This window comes from Molothrus aeneus, chromosome 11, assembly GCF_037042795.1.
Source record: "Molothrus aeneus isolate 106 chromosome 11, BPBGC_Maene_1.0, whole genome shotgun sequence".
In the NCBI taxonomy this organism is placed as follows: Eukaryota; Metazoa; Chordata; class Aves; order Passeriformes; family Icteridae; genus Molothrus; species Molothrus aeneus.
This window is the reverse complement of record NC_089656.1, coordinates 2,356,734-2,381,572: the sequence shown is the minus strand read 5'-3', so window position 1 is coordinate 2,381,572 and position 24,839 is coordinate 2,356,734. Positions and strand designations below refer to the sequence as shown.

The window sequence follows — 24,839 nt, the reverse complement described above, 5'->3', positions numbered from 1 at the left end:
GTCCCAAAGCCGGGGTGTGCAGCGGGCAGAGCTGTCACAAAGCGGGGAGAGCTGTCCCAAAGCCGAAGGCACGCACAGCTCACGGTGTCACTGCTCCGCTCTGCAGTTACCGAGATCCACAGCTACTGCCCCAGCCAGACCAGGATGGCTGCAGTGATACAATCTCCTAACGGGGACGCTGTTTCAGAAGATTTGGAAAACAAAAATAAGGCTCTTGCATGGCCAGAGCAGCTGCCCTGGCGTGCTGCTCCCTTGGCATCCTCGCGGAAATTCAAGGTAGTTAATTTTGCTGTTAACGCTTTTGTTATCGCACTCCTTTGTGCCCTTTTCCCAGCAGCGCTTCCTCACACACTCTGAAATAACTTAAGAGAAAGACAGTGGTCCTAAATCATCGGGTGTCGCAGACATCTTTTATGAAAAATCCTTTCCTTAGGATTTTTCCTCCTGAGAAGCTGAGAGGCCTCAGGAAAAAAATGTAAGCAATGGTTATCTGCTGCTGTGGAGTGCAACAGGTGCATCTGGGATTGGCCCATGTTGGTTGTTTTTAATTAATGGCCAACCACAGTCAGCTGGCTCGGACTCTCTGTCCGAGACAGAAGCTTTTGTTATCATTCCTTATTCTATTGTTAGCCAGCCTTCTGATGAAATGCTTTCTTCTATTCTTTTAGTATAGTTTTAATATAATATATATCATAAAATAATAAATCGGCCTTCTGAAACATGGAATCAAATCTCGTCTCTTCCCTCAACCTAAGACCCTGTGAACACCGTCACAATCGGGTTTTTAGCTAATGACAGTGTCTTCGAGAGGACCCTGCAAATAAAAACATTTTCCCGTATGAATGACACGCAAGAGGTAACCATGGATTTGTGACCCTGGCAGCAGCTTGGGTTCCTGATCTGTCTGTGCCAGCCTGCAAACTGGGATGTACTGGAGCTGCTGCTCTGCTCTGAAGTGGTGAATCATTCCTCATGTTGTCATCTCTCGGGGGTTTCCAAAAAACTGCAAAAGGTGTCTCAGTGGATAGGACATTGCACGTGCTCTGCTGGGAAGGAGCGGGGCTGGCTCAGCTCCTCTCCAGTCCTGGCTCCATGTGCTCCGTCCTACCGTGTGTGACTCACTGGGCTCCCCCTGCTCCTGGCTGCTCTGTCTCCTCTCAAAGGAGGTTACGTTTGTATTCAGGGTAGTTCTTCCTGATTGTCCTTTAGGAGCAGGTTCATGATGCATCAAAAGAAACCACCTTGAAAATGCATTAAATATAGGTTGTACCAGTTTAATTAGGATAAGTTTAAATGTCTCCTGAAATTAAACCAGTGCATATTTCTTCAAGAAAATAGCCAGTGAAAATACTGAAGGTCCAAAGGCGTGGTAGGGATATGAGCAGGAGCTGGTGCAGGGCATGAATAGGAAAGTACAGCAGTGTTTATGAAAAGCAGCATTAAATGTACACAAGAGATCTATACATCAAAACCTTGCTTAGAAAATGAGCATTGCTTTAGTGGAGTGCTACAGCTAAATTAAATTTGGATTTTTAACAAATGCTTCTACCTGGAAGTTTAATTAAAACATGGTAGATATTACAATTCAATTTGCTATTGTGCAAATATAAAGAATAATTATTTGGGTTGGAAAAAATAGAAATCTATCCAATATTATTTTGAGTCACAGACTTTATTGATTTTATCAGAGAAAATTCCATGCAGTCCTCACTTAGTTGCTCCTAATCTTCATTTGCATGCAACCATCTCCAGAGTTTTCATAAGAGAATGGAAAACTAGACATATGATTCTGCAATTAGCCCTGATTATGAAACAAATTTTAGTGCCCATTTTTATAATACTGTGGCATTAAACTGGTTATTTCCATAAAAACCACCCTGGAAAAAACTCAATTGCTTTGTAACTTTAGAAGCTAAAAGTTATCTCCTGACTGGACAGAGAAAATGGCAAGTATTACAATTTGAATGTACATTTGTGCGTGGATAATCTGTAAAACATTAATTTGTATTTCTTCCCAGCCCTTTCAAATTGAGCCATTTTAGATATATAAACACACAGGGTAAGGAAGTGTAATAGAATGTTTTATTTAAAAAAACATGATATATACTGACTCACACTGGACTTCTTTCAAGTCAGGAGGTGAGCATATACTAAGAATGTTTATAAAATTGTTGCTGAAACTGCCTTTGGGCTTGAATTTTACATAGGGAAAAGTACTTCTAGTAAAGTACAGAATCTCTGTGAACTTTTGTATTCATTCTACTATAAAAATATTTTCCAAATATTTTCATGCATTTCATCACAAAAACAATTCCTGAATATATTTGTTGCTCTTTCATTTTTCGGAGTTGTATATGTGCAGAATACAAAAAAAAAATATTGTGTTCATCTCATCTGATCTTTTAAGATACAGTCTTTCCTGAATTATTTTCTGTTTGAGGCAGAGAATGGTCTTTAGAAAAGTGAACTTCCAACCATGGTTTCAAAATTGCCTGTAAAGAAAATCCACCTCAGAACTTGTTGAGCTGCTCTTCAGTTCCCAGCACTACTCAGGCCTGTGCCCTGCTCACAGCCCAAGTTTGTGATCAATAACTCACAAACATTAAATATTAATAACAGCAAAGTCCCCCTGCCCTGTTCAGCTGCATGGAGTGAGAACAGGGCATGGGGACAAGTAATCCATTGTCTTCTACAAGTGCTTAGAAAGGAGCACTATTTTCCTGCTTATGTGTTGTGGATTTCTCTTAAATACACACTTTCAGTGCCTTCAAAGATACAATTTAACCATCTTAAGTTTAAATTTAATATCAAGATGTTACCTACCAATTCAGATAAGAAGTTATCTCAAAATCTTAAAATGAAGAACTCTTGATCTATGTTATTGAAATTCACTTTACACTATAAAAATATTCCTTTAGCTGCTCATTTTAAGTATGCCATAGAAATTATAAACTCCAAAAACTGGAGAGCATGAAGATGACTAGAGTACTAAGAGGTGTCCTAGGAATAGCATGGGAGTGGGTTATAAAAAACCTCTAAGATTCCCTCAGCACTGCCAAGGCCACCACTAACCCATGTCCCCAAGTGCCACACCCTCATGATTTTCCCTCCAGGGACTGGGAGTCTGCCCTGGGCAGCCTGAGAGCCCCTTTCAATGAAGAAATGTTTCCCAATGTCCAACCTGAACCTCCTTTGGCATCGCTTGAGGCCGTTCCCTCTGCTCCTGTCCCTGTTCCCCGGAGCACAGCCCGACCCCTCGGCTGTGCCCTCCTGTCAGGAGCTGTGCAGAGCCACAAGGGCCCCCTGAGCCTCCTTTGCTGCAGGCTCAGCCCCTGCCCAGCTCCCTCAGCTGGTCTTCATGAGATTTCTGCTCTAGATCCTTCACCAAACCTGGATCCCTCCCTTGGAAGGCAGAATATGTCTAAATTTAGTTTAATGTACTTCGGTTTCAAATGAATTTCATTTTAAAAATGGCTTATTTTGGAGCTTGTAAAGTTAAAATGTAAATACTTGTTTAATAACCTAGGCAGGACTTGATGGTGAGACTTAGGAATATTTGTCATCAAGAGGGTTAGAATTTAACCCTTAAGTGTTTCAAGGGGGTAGTTTTCTATTCCTAGAGATTTGTGCAGATTTTTTGTTTGTCTATTTTGGGTTTTGTTTTATTTTTGTTATTCATTCTGGCCAACTTCTCTCTTCCAGAAACTTACAGGTTGTTTCAGAAAAGGCTGTTAAGCCTGTTCAGCCTAAGGACAGCTGAGAGGGGCCCTCAGCCCTGGGTGTCCCCGTGTGCAGGGAGGGGCAGAGCAGGCCCAGGCTCTGCTCCGGGCCCAGCCATGGCCCCAGAGCCACGGGCAGGGCCTGAGCCCAGGAGCTGCCCCTGCCCATGCCCAGAGCTCCTGCCCTGGGCAGTGCCCAGCCCTGAGCAGGTGGTGCACAGAGGCTGTGCAGGCTCCTGCCTGGGGGTACTGCAGAGCCACACGGACACACTGCTGTGCCCTGGGCTCTGGGATGGCCCTGCTGGAGCAGGGAGGTGCCACCAGAGCAGCCACTGCTGTCCCTTCCAACCTGACCCACCCTGGGATTCTGTGAAAAATAAACCCTGACAGTTTTCCATTTGATTTCTGTTCTGAAATGCTCATCTCTTGTGTTCCAAGCTCAAAGAAATGTCCATTTCTATTTCCTCTTCCATCTACATGATCTTGGAACCCTAATTCTATAAATGTAGCATGGAAAGTAGACATATGGTTCTGCAACTAGTCCTGGCTATGAAATAAATTTTAGTGTCCATTTTTCTAATACTGTGGCATTAAACTGGTTGTTTCCACAAAAACCAACTCCAGTTTTGAGAGGGAGATGAGAGAAGTCTTAGAATAAGACAGCAGAATGTACAGCAGAATTTCCTTCCCTTTTCTTTTTCCTTTCCTTTTTCCTTTCCTCTTTCCTTTCCTCTTTCCCTTCCCTTCCCTTCCCTTCAGGAAATCCGTGTAACACAGGCTGTAGCTGATGCTCTACACTGTTTCAAGCCTCTCCACTTCCTCCAACAGAGGTTGGGAGTCAGCCACAGACCAGCCCCTTTCCTTGTAACAGAATATTTGTTATTTCTCTAAACAGGAGCTTTACTTTGAGTAATTACAAATGCAGATTTTCAACAGTGGTGTCTCACAGACTCGATAGGGTCTATCCAGTCATTTACACTTTGCTTCACCATCTTTCAGGTGGGTCAGGACACGCTGGGAGCAATTCCAGTAAAGCTCCCTGGGCACTCCACTCCTCCTGGGAGCTTTACAGCCAGCTCAGCTGGGGCACAAACCTCCAGGAGCCCCGCTGGCTCCTGCTTAGGCACCTGCAGGCCCTTCTGGAAAGTCTGGCTTGATATTGCATTTCAAGGCCTTTTCTGAACAGAACACTTGGGGAATCTTTGCAATGTGATAATGTCCACTTGCTGAAACCAAAGCTAAGCCACTTTTCAGAGGCTGGTGTTTGTTGTGGTGTGTTCCAGGGGGCTGAGTTGGTGTCGTGGCCTCCCACAGAAGCCTCATTTGTGATTTTTATTTAAAGTGCACAAATCAAGTGCAATCACAACATCATGAGGTGCTTGTGTGTGTTTGCTTGTACTAAAAGGGTGTTTTTTCAGGGTTAGTCCCACACTTTGGTCAAGATTTCATCAACAACTGTGTTGCTCAGTGCTGGCTGCAGGATGTGACTCTCGGCACAGTAAAAGGGAACCACGGTGAAACAGAACCGATGTCACGCCCCCGCTCCTGCGCTCCCCCTGCCCACGGGGTCCCCGGGATTTGCCGTTCAGCGACCGGGCCCCTCAAACACCCCAAAAACCCAAAACCACCGAAGCTGCTGTCACCTGCCCGGCGACGACACCGGACCGCCGGCCGGGAGCGCTGGGGGCTGCCGGGCCGGACAGGGCCGGGCGGCGCCGAGCTGGGCCGGACAGAGCCGAACTGGGCCGGGAGGTGCCGGGCAGAGCCGAGCTGGGCCGGGCAGAGCCGGACAGAGCCGAGCTGGGCCGGACAGAGCTGGACAGAGCCGAGCTGGGCCGGGAGGTGCCGGGCAGAGCCGAGCTGGGCCGGGAGGTGCCGGGCAGAGCCGGACAGAGCCGAGCTGGGCCGGACAGAGCTGGACAGAGCCGAGCTGGGCCGGGAGGTGCCGAACGGGACCGGGCAGAGCCGAGCTGGACCGGGAGGTGCCGAAGCTCCGCTCCCGCCGTCGCGCGCGGAACGCCGACGCCGCTCCGCGACGTTCCCCGCCTCCAAGTCAGCGTCTGCGTCCGCAGCTCTCGCGAGAGTAGCCGCGCTCCCGGCATGCACCTGGCGGGCCGGGCGGGGGGGGGGGCGCTGTGAGGGAAGATGAAGGCGGCGGCCATGTTGGGAGCCGCGGGGCGCGGGCCGTGCTGAGTGCTCCGTGGAGGGCTGTGCCAGGGGTTCCGCTGTGTGGAGAGCGGCGGCTCGGGGCGACGGGAGGACAGCATCTACTACGACTCGGGGGCGGGGTTGCTTGGCTACTTGTGCCTAGCTTAAGGAGCCCTCGGCAGCGGCGAAGGGGTGTCCCTGACCGAGAAGCAGCGCCATGAGTGGGGGGACGCCCTACATCGGGAGCAAGATCAGCCTCATCTCCAAGGCTGAGATCCGCTATGAGGGGATCCTGTACACCATCGACACCGAGAACTCCACGGTGGCGCTGGCCAAGGGTAAGGACGCGGCCGGCCGGAGGAGCGGGCCCGGCGGCGCTCGGGGAGGGGCGCTCGGGGAGCGCGGCCGCGGGACGGGATCGAGGCCGCGGCACCGGGATCGGCCCAGGAGCCGGAGCCGCGGCGCTGGCCGGGCGCTGGGGGGGCCCGGCGGGCGGGCTCGGCCTGCGGGGGCCCGGCGGAGCTCGGTCAGAGCCCGCCTCGTCCCGCGGGGGAGGTGGAGGCGAGAGAGGGTTTGATGTGATAGCGGCGGCGCTGCGAGGCCCCGCTCCCCCGTTCCCCCCGCTCCGGGAAGGGACCCTCGGCGAGAGGAGCCGGCAGCGGCTCCGTGCCGGGGGCTGCTCGGAGCTGTTCCCAGTAGAGTGCGAGTATGAAACCCGTGGCGGTGAAAGCGGTCCGGAGCTAGTGCGTGAAAAGGAGTAGGAGGGGGAGGCTAGAAGGAGGTTTTCTTTGCATCGCTAAGAATTCCAGACCTACAGGGTATAGGGCCGTGTATGACTGGGTTGCTCTGCATCTTAGGACGGCAGACAGCTCGGGTCTGAAAGGAATCCTGAGTGCTGGATTACCGACAAAAGCTGAACGTAAGCTGTTAATTTTGGAGGTGTATGGCACAGTGTAGTCCGAAATGGTACGAGAATGTTATCGGCCACAAGATATATATATATATACACACAAACACATTTTTATATCGAGAAAGAGAAGAGATCTTTGTGAATGTATAAGAAAGTTAGAAAGTCAGGTTTACTGAGAAGAGAGTTGGGGCCAAAAAAGAGAATTTTTGAAACTGGACGTCCGAAGGACTTCAGTGTTTCTCATGCATGGTAATTAATTCTCAAAGTAAAACATTAAGTCAGAACTTTTAATAACCTCTTTATAATAGATTCTGCAGCACTCAGCATTTTTTTCCTTTACACTTCTTGCATCTGTGAAGTCTTGCTAAGTAATCTAAATTCATATGTAAAAGCAGAAAGTCCATACAGCCATTAGGGAAGAGGAAAACTTAGTGCTTGTAAATGAAATATTTGGGACAGAGAGGGTTCCAGAGCTCGGTTCGTGGCCCATAGCAGAGGCTCAGCGCCGGTCCGCTCCGTTCTGCACAGCTGCCCTGGTGCTGGTGCATACCGTGAGTGTGTTCGCTCTCGCTACCCTTTGTGGTAATTTCTGTTTGTGCGCTGTGTCACTTTAAGGCCTTCCCTCCTCGCAAGCAACACCTCCCCCCGTTATTGTTTAAGAAATAAGTTACTTTGTTTTGTAAATTGCGATACGTGGGCTTTCAAACACCTTACGGTGGGTTTGGTCCCAGGCTTGCACATTTTGCTTTTGGGGCAGAGTTAGCTTTCACTGTGTGATTTTTGCTTATTTCTAAAGCTGCCTTTAGGTTAAATTGCCTGGCTGGAGTTGCATTATCTACTTTGAAAGGACAGCTGGTTTTGGTTTATACAAGTAAAAGCTGGATATTGTGATTAAAAATAAATGTTCAGAAATTCCAGTTGCATGCTGTGATTGTTAAGGTTTGTACAAAAGCACATAGAAAAAGAATCCTATCCTTGAGGACCTTGTGATAGTCTTGTCCAAAATTAGACTGATTTAGTGCTGACCAAGGCAATTTTTCATGACTTCTCAAGAGTGGTTAAGTCATGTTGTGGTGTATCTGCCAAAGTGTGCATATTTAAGATAGATCAAACTACAGTTACAAGTCTGATCTACTTTCTTCTCCTAGCTCTCATCAGAAATGTAAATCTAAACCACTGAATTTACTTGAATAAAACTTGGCTGAGTTAGCTGAAGAATGTGTATTTTGTAATAGTGTTATGATTCAGAAGAGAATAAACCAGTATTTCTAGGCCACCTGGAACCAAAAATCTCGAGATGAATGTGGAGCTGCTAACACCGTGTTAGAGTGTGGAGCATTCTCTGTGCTCATCAGCAGAATGCTCCACTCCAGAGAATTCAGCTTTCTGCAGGCTCAGCCACTGAATGTATGTGACAGCGTGTATGTAGGGGGGCAGGAGTGCTCAATTATTGGCCAGCTCTGTTTGGGAAAGAAGCAGAACTTGTACTCTAGCTGTAAATATGTTGATCAGCTGATAGTTACCTCTTCTTCTTTTGCTGAGTCCAGAAGTCAGACTAGAACTGTTTACTGTGAATCTTGACCACAGATGTCTTTTCTTTTTGCCAGAGAGAGACACAAAATAAACCCCCAAAAGATTTGATGCTTTCAGTTGCTGAGCCGTGAGGTGTGTGTGACATGACTGTTCCCTGAATTGAATACAGGGCACTTTAGCATTATTCATATTCTAACTGAGGTTCTGAAATGGTGACATCAAGTGCAAAAGCAGAGCTAGAGTCTGTTCCTGAATAACTACAGATTTGCCCAGCTGTAGGATTTGTGTGGGCTGAAGCAGTCAGAGATTAATCTCATGAAGTTGTGTTCATGGCATGCCTTCAATTGTCCAAAATTGTCGAGGGTTTCAGACAGAAATGAGTTTTTGGGTTGCCAGCACAGGCTGTAGTCCTTCCTTACCGGGGCAATCTGCTCTCGTTCTCTAATCAGCATTTTGTTTACATCGTGGGGATCTGTTCACTGAGCTAAACTTGTGGCCTCTATCTCACAGCTAGAGAAGGATAGGAGCTATAAAATATTGAGCATAGCATTTTTAACCTAAGCTGGAGTCTGACAAGGTGAAGTGATGCATCCTCTCACAGAGTGTATAAGTGTTATTTAAATAACAGGGGAAACCCCCATCCACAGTGCATCCCAAACACTGCAAGCTGTGCAGACATTTGAGGCTCTCAAATGTTATTGGTGCATATGTTCTCTTTGGATCAGCAGCTTTTCAGAGACAGTGTCTGCAACCAAAACCCACTCACTCCTATTGTCAAGCCTCAAGTTAAAATAACTGGAAATGTCCTTCTAGTTCATGGTTCTAGTTAACACTTAGTTTTTTAAAAATTGGTTATTAATTTTTAAAACATCATTAAGCCCAAGCAATTTAAGAGGAGTTTGCAAGCTATGGTTAGTTTTCTTGCTGGAAAATGATTGCTGCCCTACCTGGGGCATTTACAGAATTCTAACAGTGCTTGATCTTAAATGTTGTGGCACTGACAAGGAGATGTGATCTTTCATATCAGTTATAGATAATGCTTTTCTATTTCAAGGCACTGATATAGAGAGAGTTATTTTTAATGCTGTGTAAGAACAACCATATTGTGTCAGAAAAAGCTTTGTTCCTTCAACAGCAGGAAATCCTTAGGTATGTGAGTATAAGAACCAGAATTATCTATTGTCTCTGCTATAATGCATCAGTTCTCACTTAGCAACTCCTGCACCACTGAGAGTTGCAGTTGGGACCATGATAATTGATAGATACTAATGAAACAGCTTTTGGTAATTTTAAGAAGTAGTTCAACTTCTGGAATGTTCAACCATCTGTGATAGTGTTGTCCATGGTACAATGACACATCCAAAGGAAAACTTCCCTTTCAGACTTCTACAGAGTTAATGCAGGTGAAAGACTCAGAAATGCAGCCAGAGGAAAGTTGAAATCCTGAGCTTGAGCTTATTCAGGGGTGGGAGCAGGAAAGGGAAGGGTTACATTTCTTTCAGTTTTTAGGAGTGTATTTTTTAGTCAGTTAAGTAACATGCTCCTTGCATGTCTTGAAGGTTAGGGCCTGTGTGCCAAACCAAACTTGGGCACAGTATGTCACAGCAGAAAAATTCCTCTTGTCAAAGCCTGCTCCATCTCCCTGCGAGCGAGGGAATGCAGGCTGAGGTCATTGTCTGGGGAAGGAGCTGCTGTGTGTGCAGGCATCAGAGCATGGCTGCAGTGGAGGGAGAGGAGGCAACTGCAATGACTCGTTCACCTGTGGTGCTCTCCTTTCAGCGGCCGTGCTCCTCCTGGTGCCTCTGTGCGTGTGTGTGTGTTTGCTCCTGGGGAGAGGAGAGAGGCACTGCTGTGCACAGCCTGAATCCTTGCAGGAATCCACCTTGTGGGGGCAGAGTCACTGCCTTCACTTCTGCTTAGATTGCCTGTGTTAATCAACAAGTAATATCTATACTGACTAATGACAGGGAAAGTTGCAGTGTGGCCATTGAATGCTACAGTAGTATAATATGGTAATATACATTAAAATATCATATACTGTAATATCACTGTCAAAATCTGTACAAAACTTTGCTCACTTGGGCACAAGTATATAGATTAATAGGCTCAAGAGAGTTAGTTATTTTAGATAGCTACTGACTTGTGTATATTTACACTGACAAAAAATAAGTTTGCTTTTAATGTGTACTGCTTGTCCTTTTGTTTGCAAGTCCTTAAGCCACTTTAGCTCTTTCAAAAATAACAGAAAAAACAATCCTGGAGTAGACAAGGTAAAATTAATTAAATTTACTGCAGTTGTAAGATTGTCTTTCACAAGACAATCTTTTTGTGCTTATTTTAATCTCCTCTCCCTCTTCAGTATTTTGCTATATATGAACTACTGCACCTTGTTCTGGAGGAAGGAGATAGTCTGAGGAAATTCCCCAAGAGTCAGAGCTGGACAGGGCTCTAAGCCTGCTGCTGCTGCTCCAATACCTTGTGCTTTTGATACTCTGGCAACTGAGTATTACTGAGTATGAGAAAACATGGTAAAAGCTATTTCTTTGTAAAATCCTGCTCTTCTGGCCACTTCTAATATTAGACTTCTTACTCTAATGAGCTCAGATTGTGTTAAATCCTCATCTAAGCGAGGAAAATACAAACTGTACAGGTAGGTATGCCTTTGCAATACACAAAAAGTAACTTTCAACTCCTTAACACTACTCTGAAGGACCTGACTGGGGTGGGCTCGTCAGGCAGCCCTTCTTAAGACACCACACACACAGTTCTGGTTCCTATTTTCAAAGGAAGTTGCACTTGGAGGGGTTATTTTGGTTGCTTGTGGTGAGAGAGCGAGTCTGAGCTGCAAATCAGGGGAGTTTGCTTACCCCTCTCCAGCAGAGCAGATCTTCATTGGATGAAAGTGGGTTTATATTTTGCAGAAGGCTGTGATCAAACCAGTTTGATTTGGGGCAGGGGAGAAGTAAAGGAAGAGTCAAACTTCTAGTAGCAAGTCTTGATGTGTTTTATTGATAAACCACTGGCAACCCTATCAGGGTCTTCAGTTAGCTGCATAGACAGTTCAATCTCTTAAAGATGAATTCTAAATTTTGGCACTGAAAGACTTCCTTTTGATGTTATGGTGATTTCATGGTGTGGAAAAAGACAATTTTTTAACATAACTGAAATCCCTTTACTTCTTTCAGCATGTCAGTAGATGAAAGTCTGGTGGTTCCCTTTTTTAATTGGTTTAGAATGGAGAAAGGTAATTGTTATGTAAGTGAAATAACAGTTCTAAAGGGTGTTAGAACTGTTCCTATATGTGTCATGGACATTGGTATTAATATTGAAATACTTACCTGTGTAGTGTAGCTCTGCCTTAAGAGAAGTACTTTCCAAACATATTTCTTCCACAGTTCATCAGATTTTTATTTCCATGTAAAGGCAAGATGCAACCCTCCAACTTAGCACCCTTTCTCTGTGGTGTTTCTGTAGAGTAGTTTCTTCACTTTAGCTAGAAAGGAAAATCCTTTGGTAACTAACTGATCACACTCTGGCCATTTTTGTGCACTTTTGTGGACAAAATGGCTACTAGAGAAACCATTTCAGTGTGAAGCAGTACAAAATCAACTTTGGTTTTACTTACCAAGGCAGCAGGTCAAATGATGGAAAGGAAGTCCAAGAGAATTTATTAGTTAGCTGATAAATAGGGTATAAGATGGCCAGAAAGTGAGGGTAGAGCCATGGTCAGGATAGTGAAATAGAAAAGCTTGGTGAATAAAAAGCAATGGGATGAACTGACCCAGGAATGCACATGACCCACTGATAATGTTATTAAGCCTCTGTGCATTACTTTGAGTTAATTTCTGTGAATTCTTAAGCTCCAGACACTTTTTTCTGTAAAGGAAAAGAAGCCAGATTCCTTTCTAACAAGGACTGACATGAACTGAACAGCGTGTGCCTTTTTACAGTGCTCACACTTTGCATTCAGAGCAGACTTTTAGATGCACAGAAACAGAAAAGATCATGAAAGTCAGCTCACTGATGATACATGAACAAAGTCATTGTAACTACTTAATGATACTTTTCTTTGTAGTGTGGGCATGATCTCTTTACCCCTGAATTATGCTTCTTAAAAAGATTTGAATACCTGATGTTAAGCTCTGTTTATGCAGTATCACAAGAAGCAACAGTGATGGAAGATGGCTGGTGCAGCCCGAGAAATGACTCAGTATCACTTTATACATCTCTACAGGAGACTCTGCTTTTCTTGAAAAGAAAAGACTAATGATTCTATGGCTGCAAATAAGTGCCTAATGATGTCTCCAAAAGGTTGATGCATCTGAGAATGGAGGGAAATCTAATTTTGCTAAATTAAAGCAAAATACAGATTTTTTTTTTTTTCTCAGCATAACCTGTACCTTGCAAAGCAAACAAACACTTTCTAGAAGGCTGGAGCAAAAGCAGTCATGAGGGATTGTTAAGCTGCTACAAGTTAATGAGATTGTGATTGAATGGGACTGTCATGATTTTGGGGGTTTGTTTTTTCCCCTCTCTGGTTTCAGTCCATTGTTTAGTTTTTTGCTTACACAACTAACCCTCAGAGACAATTCTCTTCTTCAGTTCTTTGTTTTTTTCATTTGATACTCACCCAGGGCTGGCAGTCTAAGGGTGGGGAAAAGTTTCTGAGAGGGCAGTGACAGCAAAGTGATGGTGTCCATGTACAGTGGTGGTGATTGCACGTGGTGCAAAAGGAAGAGCTTCATTGCTTCATTGCTGTGCACTCAGAAAGCTGCTGGAATTCATACAAGGAATTTCATGTCTTGCTATAGTGCACACTAGGAAGATGGTTATGCCCCAGTGAGCTTGCTTAATTTGGCAGAGATCATATGACATCATATGAACCTTACACCAGCAAGAAGAATGCATTTTGCTTAGGGAAAATTGTAAATACATACCACAGAATTCTTGTTCTTTTATTTAATTTTGGATCTCTTGAGGAATTCACATTTGATAATTCTTAATGTTCCAGATTTTAGTAGTATTAGCATATTTTTCCTGTTTTGCAAAGGCAGAATATGAAGTATGTAAACTCATTTATTTCTTGATTCATAGGATTGACTTAACAGCCAAAAAAACCTGCCTTGCTGCTTCCCCTTCCCCTCACCAAACATTTGAAATATTCAATGTAATTAATAGCATGAGTGATGTCTCAGTCTTTTGGCTTGGGTTTTAACTCAGATGTTTTAGCTTCAATCACGTTTGTCTGAGGAGAGTTGATAAAGAATATGATGCCTATTCAATAAGGTTTTTTCTCAATGAAATTTTATCCCTTTCATTTGAAGCTGTTGGTCTCTGCAGTATATTTGAAAGGCTGTTGTTGAACATGGGATGTTTCATTCTCTGTCTCCCTTGCCAATCTGCAGTTCGCTCCTTTGGTACAGAGGACAGACCGACGGACAGACCCATCCCGCCCCGCGATGAGGTCTTCGAGTACATCATCTTCCGTGGCAGCGACATCAAGGACCTGACTGTGTGTGAGCCACCCAAACCTCAGTGCTCCTTGCCCCAGGACCCTGCCATTGTCCAGGTGAGTCACAGCAGAGGGGGAAATCCTTGTGCTGAAGTGCTCTCTAGCTGAGAGTTTAAAAGTTCAGGTGTTCGTCACTGGAACGTTCACAACCCAGTGGAAAGAGCTCTGGAAGGATCTTCTCCTGTCAGTCTTTAACTGTGAAAATGAAGGTTGAAATCTAACTCTAGCACACTGCACTACATACCAAAGCTGCTTTTGGTCTTTTCAAAACCAACTAATGATGTTTTGTAGGTCTTGATGCCTTTTTCGAAAGGGACTTGGCTTAGGACACATAGTTCTTGGGCAGATCAGACTTGGTATAAATCAAATGGAGTAGATGATGAAATATCTCCAGATAATTAGTGGCTTTTTTTTGCTTGTTAGTTTTATTTTTGTTTTAATGTTCAACATTTTTTGCTAACTGTGACTTTAAAGTGTTTCATCTAGCTATGTTTTCAAAAAGGCTTCATACTGTAAGGCAGTTGTTTGAATAGTGAATACTTGGTTTCTGAGGGGAAAGCAGCTTACAACTTGAAGCCTTCAGATTTGATTCATCTGTCATTTTGTACTAAACAGACTGATAAATAGTTTTCTCAGAAATTTGTTGGCTTTTTGGTTGTACTTATGAAGTATCTTAAAAGTCATCCCCGAGAGCAAGAGGAAATCTCTTGCTTCAAATGGAGGTCGATAATCCCATGTAATAAAATTCTTCTGCTTTATCTATTCTGTAGGATAAAATTCTTTGAACTTCCTTATGATGTGCCCTTGCATTTCTCCACTGACTTTTATTAAATTCGGTGCAAGTCCCTCTGTCAGTTGTAGTCAAGAGTGGCGAAGTTGCATTACTGTGAACCCCAATAACAGTGATAACCCCAGCCTCCTCCAGTGTGCTTGGGTGTCTTATTGTACCTGTGGGGTTTGAAACTTCAAGGAAAAAGACAGGACACTTCCTAAATTTGCCAACAAAGTTTATATGTGTGTGTTGGACAAGAGAGTGTCTGAGGTTATGGGGAAAAGATTGCATAATTTTGTGTTACTGTTTCCACATGTCTGTAAGCTGTACCTACTTGTGAAAATGTTTTTATTAGAGTTTCTCCATGTCTTGCCTCACAGAACTATTTCCTAATTTTGGTGTAAATATGGATTTTTGCTAGTGTGTTGTGTGTTCTGTCTTTAGTCCTCACTAGGATCTTCGACCGCGTCCTCATTCCAGTCCGTGGGCTCCTACGGTCCCTTTGGCAGGATGCCTGCGTACAGCCAGTTCAGCCCCAGCCCGCTGGTGGGCCAGCAGTTCGGCGCCGTGGGAGTTGGTAGGTTCACGTTGCTTCTCTCTGTTTTCCTGGCACTGAGGCTCTCTGGGTGCACAGACAGCAACCACTGCCTAGAGTTTCATCAAAGTCTTCCACCTCTGTTAGTTCTGCAGTTTAGCTTGAAAGTAGAGAGTTCTTTGTAGTCTGCATCCTAAAATAATTATGGTTGAGAGCTAAACACCTATCTCAGAGGGACCAGCATTCATGGTATTTCACAAGGGGTAGAGGCAGCCCCTCCAGAGAAGCCCTATAGCTGCTGGGTTCACCACGTGCTGTGTGCCTTAACTAAGGATTGGGATTATTCAGCAACCACGTGGCAGTGCAATCCCCCAGCTGTTCCTGAGGTGTTGGCTGGCTGGGAAATAGATGCTGGAAGTATTTGTGAGCTTCATGGGCTAGGTGCTCCTTTAGACTGCACGTTCTCTCTGAGACTCACCAAGCAACTTTCCTTCTTCCCTGAGAGTCTATTTCACAGTTTAGTTTTTCTCAAAGGAACTTAGAGTCTCATAACTGTCCTGGCAGCAGTGCTACTCCTGAAAATGTTAGCCATGCAAAAGAATGGCTGTAGAATTGGCCATAATTTGATATCAATTAACAGTCATATTTTTGCTGAAGGGATCTTAAGTGGAAATGTATACCAATAACATGGATGGCTCCATAAGATGACTGTTTTGTTAATACTTGTGATGGCGAAGTTAGAAGTGCTCTTTTGTTTTTCATTTTAGATTGAAAAATCGAGATATTAGTCTTACCAGCCTATGTGCATACATCTGTTAGATTAAACTAAAAGTGCATGGGAGGGGCAGACTTACATGTAGTCTAGAATAACTTAGTGAAGCTTAAGAAAGCTTCACTAATCATTTAGTGCTAGTTTAAAAAAAGTCTAAACCAGATTTTACAACTATATTATTTCTTTCAAAGCAGGAGGTTCTTTAACATCTTTTGGAACAGACTCTTCAGGCAGTGCTAGCATGTCCCAAAGCACTGCAGTTGGTTCTGCATTTACAACAGATGCAAGATCACTAAAAACACAGATGTCTCAAGGTAAAGTCTTCTTTAGTGACTTCAATTTTTTTTTGACAAGTTGTGTCCATGTGATTTTGGTGGTTGCCAGAAATGCCAACCAAACAGCTGAATTTTCTCATGAAAACACTTGGTATTAGACCCAGGAGACACTGAGAGCCTTTGGTTTGCTCTTTAAATGTGTTTTCTCTACATCCTGCAGTGCTGCAGGCAGTAACACATTTATTGTTACCCTTAAAGCACCTGTACTGAGAAGCTGGGCTTAATTAAGTGAAATAGTGTCAGCAAACAGATACATGTGGAAATTCAGAATTTAGTTTTGTTAATAACATGGCAGAACTGCAGATACTTCATACTGAGTGAAATGGGAAGTCCTTCAGCTTAAAATTTTAAAATCTTTATTCCTAACTGTAGTTCTTCTGTTCATGCATAGGTACATGATGATACTAACAGCAGACCTGATTAAGAGGTGGTGACATGACTTTTAAATCAGCTTAATATTAACAGGAACTCTACAGATAGTTTATGTAATATTGGAAAAAATGAGATTTTGGATGATATTTGAATGGCAAAGAAAAAGGAAACTGAACATTGAACACCTTCACCCTTACCTTCATGCAGATGTTGTTAACATTGCTCCTTAAAAACCCAAACCCCATTATTTCCTGCTCTTCCACTCTTCCTTGCTGTCAAAGTGTGTGCCAAGATATATTTCTAATGCTGTTTTTAAATTATGCAATCATATTAAAAGGCAAAACACTTACAGCAAAGTTTTTTTCCCCAAAATTCCAGCTGAGGTTTGTATACCCGTTAGGAGTGTTTCTAAAATTTTGCCAAAAATAGGTTCTACTTTGTTGGATGAATGCAAGGGGCAAAAGTATGCTGAGCATTTCTCTGTTGAAACAGAAGTTTGGTTTTCTGCAGTTCAAGCCTGCACCATTTGTGGACATGCTGAACATACATTCTGCCACAACACTTCCTGTGCTTTTCTCTGAGTGTTTGCTTTTAGAAATATTTTTGTCTTTGTCAATTGCAAGTGTGGTATGGTTGGATTTATTGTTTTCTTCATGGGTTTGGTTTATTGTTTCTTTTCCTTTTGGTTTGTAATGAGACAGATAGAACCTTGTTCTCTCACTTACTGGGACTTGAGTCTTATTCTAATTATTAAATGTACCTATTTGATGTTGTAAGCTTGTCTGGCTGGGTCAGTGGCTCCATGCTGAGGGTGCTTCTGCCTGCAGCCCCTGTGTGAGCAGGGCAGTGTGGGGCAGCTCCCCCAGCTCCTTCCCTGCTCTGAGCCCAGCCCGTGGCACTGTCCTTGTGTGGGCAGGGATCCTGCAGCAGTGCCTGAGCTGCATCACAGCTGCCTTTGGGCAGCCCCTTCCCACTTGGCATGCCAGGAGGGCAGAAGGAGCATTTTTACCTCCAATCAATGCCAAAGTTTGATTCCACAGCTAAATGTACATCATGAATAGGTTGGTAGGGGTTGGGTGTCCTACCTATTATTTCATTATAGACTGAGGGAAGGGGTATTCCTAAACATCCTTTATTCTGAATTAGTGGATCTGATGGTGCAGAATATTTTTTTTTTTGGACACAGCTGCCTTAAGTGCTAAGGCAGATAAACCTGTCAGCCTAGATTGGCTGAGACCAGTAACTCCAGTAAGTCACCTCTGTAGATGAGAAATAACCCTGTGGGGTTTGGTTTGGTTTTGTTTTTCCCCCAGGTCGTTCAAGCCCTCAGATGGACCATTTGAGAAGGAGCCCCACCATGGAACAAGCTGTACAAACAGCTTCAGCCCACCTGCCCACTCCAGCACCAGTTGGGAGGAGGAGTCCTGTACAAACCAGACCTTTGGTGTCTGCAAGCCAAAAATCCCTAGAGAACCAAGAGCACAGACGAGGTAGCTTTGGACAGTTTTCATACAGCTCCATTCCTTCCATACACATACAAAGTGCTCCTTTAAAGGGTTGTACATAGGAATTTTCCTGCTGTCTGCTACTGGTAGGCTGGCCAGCAGAGACCTGCATTAGATACATATTTCTTTTTAAATTTAAGCATATATTCTAAATTACTTTTTTTTTCTTTTATGATTTAAACATGTGATTTACATTTATAGGTTTGGATTTTTTTAAAAATCTGAACTATATATACAAAAGTATGATCAAAAATACCTAATTGGATAAACAAATCATGTTTTTATTTCCAACTTTAGCTGAAGCACACAAGGTTTCAAGATCAGAAAATGAACTCAGAAATGAAAACAAACGACAAATTGGTAAATGATGTTTTGAGAAATAGCTATCATTGCTTTCAGACCAATACTTTTTTTAAATTTGCTAAAATACATAAATTCTTTCACATTTTGCTTTGAGAGGGTAAGAACTTCGCATTGAGCCAGAAAAATACAAGCAAATGAAGTCAACATTAAAGAGAAAAATATTTTCTTGTTTTATACTAAGCAATCAATTTAAACAAAAATATGAATCAAGTATATGTTTACGTCGCAGATTTATAAACATAATAGCATGAAATAAAAGCCTTTGTAGAAATATACTTGATTGAAAAGCCACTAATATTTTAGCTTGTCTTCCAAAAGCTTTTAATGACTTCTAGAGAGTCTTTAACACACAAATTTAGTGTTGTTATGCCTTCTGTGTCACTTTCATCATTACTGTAAGTGAATTTACAAATTACAAGCTGCTCTGATGGGACTTCAAACAACAGGCATTCTCTTCTTGCACTTCTGAAGTCCCAGCCTGTTAGCCCAGGAATTAGAAATCAAACCAAAACACAAAACACCCTCCACCATCCTCAGAAAAAAGCCAATCCACAAAGCAAAACCCAACAGAATTTCTCTCTTTTCAGTTCCAGGTGCACCTGCAGTGCGGAGAGGCCGCGGAGGTCACAGAGGGGGCCGAGGAAGATTTGGTATCAGGAGGGATGGGCCAATGAAGTTTGAGAAGGACTTTGACTTTGAAAGTGCAAATGCACAATTCAATAAGGAGGAAATTGATAGAGAGTTTCATAATAAACTTAAATTAAAAGGTAAAACAATTTTTGCTTTAGATTTGAGCATGGAAAAACTGTGTCTTGCTGTTTTGATCCTACCTCGGAGAACAACTCTTAAAAAGCATTTAGTATTAAGTCTTGCTTGCAGTCATTAAAAAATAAATTTAAAAACCAATTAATAAGTAAATCGAAGTCATATGTTAATTAAATACTTGGGTCACTGAGTTTTTAACAAATTTTAACTAGTAGATATAATCTGTGAAGTTCTAATAAGTCTCTGTTAAAAATGCAGATTACTTAACCAGAAGTCCCAATAACATTTATGACTTTAAAATTCTGGAAAGGATGCAATGAAAGAAAATCCATGTTTTAGGTTTCAATTATTAGACCAAAATTATAATGTCAATTATAGACCAAAAGCAAAGGAGTTTGGGATCAGAACTTCATTGTAGTACGTAGGAGAGTTTGTTTGAAAGTTTCTGGCATTGCCTTGCTTTTACCCTTTCCCAGAGGAACACAGGAGTAGTTAGAAACCATGCTGCCAGCACTGGTTTTCTAGCAGGCTTCTGTTTTGATTACCTCATTCTCTTGTGACCAGCCACCTGTTTGTTACACTGCTGCTGCTATTTTTGGACAAAATTGTTGCAGGTTAATACAGTGAGTTCCCTGTTTCAGTGAATGATTGGCTAAAGGCTGGGAAACAAGGGGTGGGAATAAATGGTCAGATTTCAATGTAGAGTAAAAACACCAGTTGAGTCCCTTAAGATCTGTCCTGTGGTGCTCACCTGTTTTTCTGGATCGTTTCTCAATCAGTTGATGGTTTGCTGTTGATACTGGTTTTTTCAGAATGATAAAGAGAAAAGGGAATGCTAACCATAAATAGCTATAGAAATGTTTGGAGTGTGGTAGTTCTTGTGTGTGGTGTGGAAAGGTTGAGCTGGTTATCTGAAGTTCATGCACAGCATTGTGAGATTTAAGCTGTAGACATTTAGGAATGAGGTTTGAAGATAGCAACAGCTGTTGATGTTGAACTATCAGCTTTGTTTTCAGTACTGATTAAAACAGTGAGTTGAACTTGAGGCATTTTTAGGAAATAAATACATCACAAAGTTAGAGTGCTGGCCCTGCTTCTCAGAGGAGAGGCAGCAAAACCAGAAGGCAAAGGAGAAGGACAAAGGGGATGAACAAAACCATGGGATGGCTTTTAGGAGGATTCACTGAATGAGGCTCTTGAGGCCAGGAAGGAGGTAGCTGAAGAGGGGAGAAAATAGATGGGTGTCAAATCTGTTCTGCTGCAGGGTTTTTTGGTAACTAAACCCACAGGAAGCATAGAAACCTCCAGACAGCAATACATCCTAATTTATATGTTAAGTTGTTTGATTTCCACATTAAATTATTTTTGTAGCATGCAATATAGTTCCTGTCTGACTGGGAAAAACTTAACAGCTATTTTAGGCTGGTTTTTTTAGGCTTCTGTTTACTTTTTATTTTCCAGAAGATAAACTTGAGAAACCAGAGAAGCCTGTAAATGGAGAAGACAAAGGTGACTCAGGTGTTGATACCCAAAATAGCGAAGGGAATGCTGATGAGGAAGATCCACTTGGACCCAATTGCTACTATGACAAAACCAAATCCTTCTTTGATAACATTTCCTGTGATGACAATAGGTATGGCCTGCAAGGAGAAGCTTGTTAGTCTGCTTAATGCATGTTTATGTCATGAGCTACTGTCAGTGCTACTCACTGCAATCAACTCTGAGCCAAAGGTGATTAGAGCTTATTTCCACATGCAGCTGGCAAAAATAAGGAATAAGAAGTGCAAAATTTCTTTGTGGGCAAGTGCAATATGGTCATAGGAAGGTATTTTAAGAAGTTTTAGGGCCATGCTTTAAGAACTTAATGCACAGGCTCTAGAATCTCCTTTCCAGGTTTACTAAGATGTGGAGGGGTTTGTTTGTTTTGCTTTGCTGCTAAATTAACACTTCAGTTAAATCAATAATGACCCTGCTTTGGTAATGGTTTCTAAGCAGATTACGTAACTGTCTCGGCCTGTAGTGTTGCTCAAATGGACAGATAGCATTTCAGGAAAATTCAAGCTTATCTTTGCTGCTGCCTTTTTATTAGACACGATGATGTGGAGTGCTGACCTATTTTGACTTGCAGGAGGGGGAGGGGGCGTTGCTGGTTGTACTCACAGCCAGATAAAATAACATCTGTAACTGCAGACTGCTTCTTGCTTCAAATGATACTGCCTGCAGAGGATGCAGAGTGTGCTTTTCAATGTGGCAAACTCTTCGAGCATTATTAATATCTAATTCATGACTCTGCATCATATTCCTTCTCGATGAGCCCAGTGAACGGTGGCACACCCCTGGGTTCTTGTGGAAGGGATACTGTGCAGATTTACCGTGTGATTCATGGATGGTTTTGCACCCTCTCGGAGGGCACCTCTCCCTCCCTTCCCGAGCGTTTCCAGCAATCCCTGTTGGTTCTGTGCTGCAGGGAGCGGCGACCCACCTGGGCCGAGGAGCGGCGGCTGAACGCCGAGACCTTCGGCATCCCCCTGCGCCCCAACCGCGGCCGCGGCGGCTACAGGGGCAGGGGCGTCATCGGCTTCCGAGGGGGCCGGGGCCGGGGCGGCGCCAGGGGCACCTTCCCCGCCCCGCGCGGCTTCCGCGGCGGATTCCGAGGGGGCCGTGGAGGCCGGGAGTTCGCCGACTTCGAGTACAGGGTAAATGCTCTTCTTGTTCCTCTGCCCCAGCCCGCCGCCCTGGGAAAGGAGCGCTCGCCATCTCCTGAGTCTAGATTTGATGTTGAGCTAGAACTGCTTTGCAGGGGCTCTGAGCTACTTTTCTGAAAGGCCGTTACTGCGGAAATTTTAGTCACATGGCATCATTTTACTATCAATAGCCAAAAGTAAAGGTTGCTTTCTGTCACATGCCCCTGAGTAGCTATTTGATAGCTGGTATTGGGGAGGAGAAGAAAAAGAAGGGGAAAAAAGTTCTACAGATTGAATGCAAGTGTTAGAGATGAAAATTGCAAGCATTTTTCCAAGTTTTATATTTATGTTAAGCAAGTTAAATTATTCCCTCTCATCATTTATATTTTAAAGTATAAAGAATGAGAGGGAATAATTTAACTTGCTTCCATTGTGCAACAAACTTTTGAATTCTTTGTGAATGAGTTGGCACAAATCTTACAGACTGGTGTACTGGTTAGAATCAGACAGCTATCCAGATAAGTTCAGATAAAACTAGGCTTTTAGAGTTTTGACTGGGACAGAACACCAACTTCTGCTACTTTATTGCATGAGCAGTTAGAGTTTTGCAAACAAGAATATCTGATTTTTTATAGAAATTTTAATTTTTTATTGAAAAAAATGGGAGGTTACATCACAGCACATTTCTCTGTGTTGTGTGAGAAACATCCCTCAGTTGTTCCTTGATTAGTTTTCAACAGTTAGTCCTATCACTTAAAGAAACTTTGGGTAGCTGAATGTGAATGGAAATGAGGGATTGAAGGTCAGCAATTTGAATTTCTGAACGAGAGTTTTGCTGCTGTCCAGTTGAGTAGGAGGTGGTGTAAGGGCTGAGGATTTGTGCTGTGCTTTGTATTGGGAGTGATGAGCTGCTCTGCTCAGTGCCAGCCTGATCTCCTCTGGAGGTCTCCTTTCTGCTGCAGGACATGGGGAATGGCCAGCACAGCACAGCTGCCCCCAGGGCTGTTGCCCAGATGAGTTTGTAGGGTTTGTTTTGCAAAATGAATTTTAACACTGTGCTTTTGTTCCCTCTAGAAAGACAACAAAGTTGCTGCGTAGTCTACGAGAAAGCTGCAAACCAGGTGAACGTCTAGATCTTCTTGAATCAGAGAATTAGTTTTGATCTCTGCAAAGAATGAAGTTAATTTGCTGTATACTTGTCACCAGCACTGGGATTTAACTATTTAATTTCAAAGGGGTGTAATGCAGTTACTTTTGAGAAATGGCCATCTTTGAAAACAGTAAGCATTAAATATATTTGAGACAGAAGGATAAGTAATTTCTTATGTATAGTTAATTATAAGCAGTACTTCGATGGAGTTTTAAGTATTTTTTCATCACTGAAAGGATTTTTCTTATTACTAAACTGTATTTGATAATTGCTTCAAGTTGTAAGGACAATGGTATGCAGAAGGCCGTCGATACTGTGAGTGTTTTGACCCACCGAAGGTTGTTTTTTGGAAATCCTGTAAAATCCCTTTTGAGGTAGTTGTTCTTGTATCAACTAGGGTGCTGGACAGTAGAAAACTTGCTTTGTCAGTCAGATATGTACACACAGTAAATACTGTTTCTTAGGCAAAGGAAAGTTTTTATATAGTTGTAAAATTCCATTATATCCCATTGCCAAAGAAACATTACAAACTTTGTATAGCTGTATAAAAAGCAACTAATTTTTTAAAGAATAAACATTTTTAAGTCGGTAAACATACTGTTATTGCAGAAAGTTGATATGCTGAAGAACACTGAATTAGTTGGGTTTCTTTTTCTTTAGCAGCTTTTCAAGCTTAAATGTTTGATTTTATATTTGGACTATAATGAAGTTTTGAAAATGTTCTTCCATTACACAAAACTGGATACACGCTTCACTGCTCTTGCAAGAATTTGATTTTGTAGTTTCTGGTATATCACAGGATTTGACCAAGTTAAGGAGATATTTTCAAAAAGAGGAGAAAAGGAATTTTCATATGTCAAGATTTGCAATTAATTTTACTTAGTGAGAAATATTAACTTTTTTTAATAATGGACCAGGCACACGAGTTGGTGATTCTCCTGGAATGCCTGGGATAAAAGTCTGTCTCCATTGTCAATTCTTGAAACGTTAACTTTGTTGTAATACCTGTAGACATGAGCAATTTAAAGAATTCTTAGTGTTTGAAGTTGTTTGCATTTTGATAGACCGTAGCTTGGAGACATTGAGACTCTGGTTCTAAGACCACGAAGTCACAAATGACAGTACGGACTTTTTGCCAATTCTGGATAACTAGTTGCAACTTTCTGATATGCTGAAATAGAAACCTGGTCATTTGTGTCTGTGTATGTATATGAAGGCCACAGGAATAAAGGGATCCAAAGATTACATCACTTTGATCTAATTTGCTGATTTATTTTTTTTTACTTCAGAATGTTCAGTGGTGATAAAGACGTGAAAAACTGCACTGTTGAAAAATTGGAATATTTAAAAGTGGTTGATAGAATCTTAATTTTATAACTTTTGTATAGCACTACAAGGAAGTATTTTGTAATTGGTTTCCTTATTAAGGTCAAGTATTTGACAGCCGTAGAAGTTAGATAATATTGTTTAGTAATGTTTTTGCATGTTTAACAACTGCCTTTTGGGATCCACAAGTCACGATTCTGAACACCTGTTGAGATTTTTGACCGTAGAGGCAAGTGCTGTCCTGTTGCAATAACTCTTTACTGTCTGAGGTGTTCCAGCTGTAAATACCCGGGCCGGGAGCCGCGGCCGGGGGTAAATAAACCCTGCGTCGGCCCGGCCGGCCCGCCCAGGCTTTCTGTTTTTTTATTTTAAACCAGAATAAACTGTTCAGTACAAGCGGCACGGCGGCGCTCCTTTGTTGCGCGGGGCGGGCGGGGC

General features: G+C 42.8%; 1 protein-coding gene across 3 annotated transcripts; it reads left to right on the top strand.

Annotated features, from left to right (window-relative positions):
* Nucleotides 1-5,855: 5,855 nt before the first annotated feature.
* LSM14A (LSM14A mRNA processing body assembly factor) lies at nucleotides 5,856-24,803 on the top strand. Of its 3 annotated transcripts, none has more exons than XM_066557505.1 (10): nucleotides 5,856-6,205; nucleotides 13,716-13,879; nucleotides 15,039-15,171; nucleotides 16,096-16,215; nucleotides 17,922-18,098; nucleotides 18,411-18,473; nucleotides 19,064-19,243; nucleotides 20,703-20,874; nucleotides 21,709-21,937; nucleotides 23,000-24,803. In XM_066557505.1, exons 1-10 carry the CDS (start codon nucleotides 6,085-6,087, stop codon nucleotides 23,021-23,023), a joined length of 1,383 nt encoding a protein of 460 aa, XP_066413602.1. In that variant the 5' UTR covers nucleotides 5,856-6,084; the 3' UTR covers nucleotides 23,024-24,803. The 3 variants fall into 3 exon arrangements, with proteins under 3 accessions (XP_066413602.1, XP_066413600.1, XP_066413603.1); XM_066557503.1 differs by having other exon boundaries at nucleotides 16,093-16,215; XM_066557506.1 differs by lacking the exon at nucleotides 18,411-18,473 and having other exon boundaries at nucleotides 16,093-16,215.
* The last annotated feature ends 36 nt before the right edge of the window (nucleotides 24,804-24,839 follow it).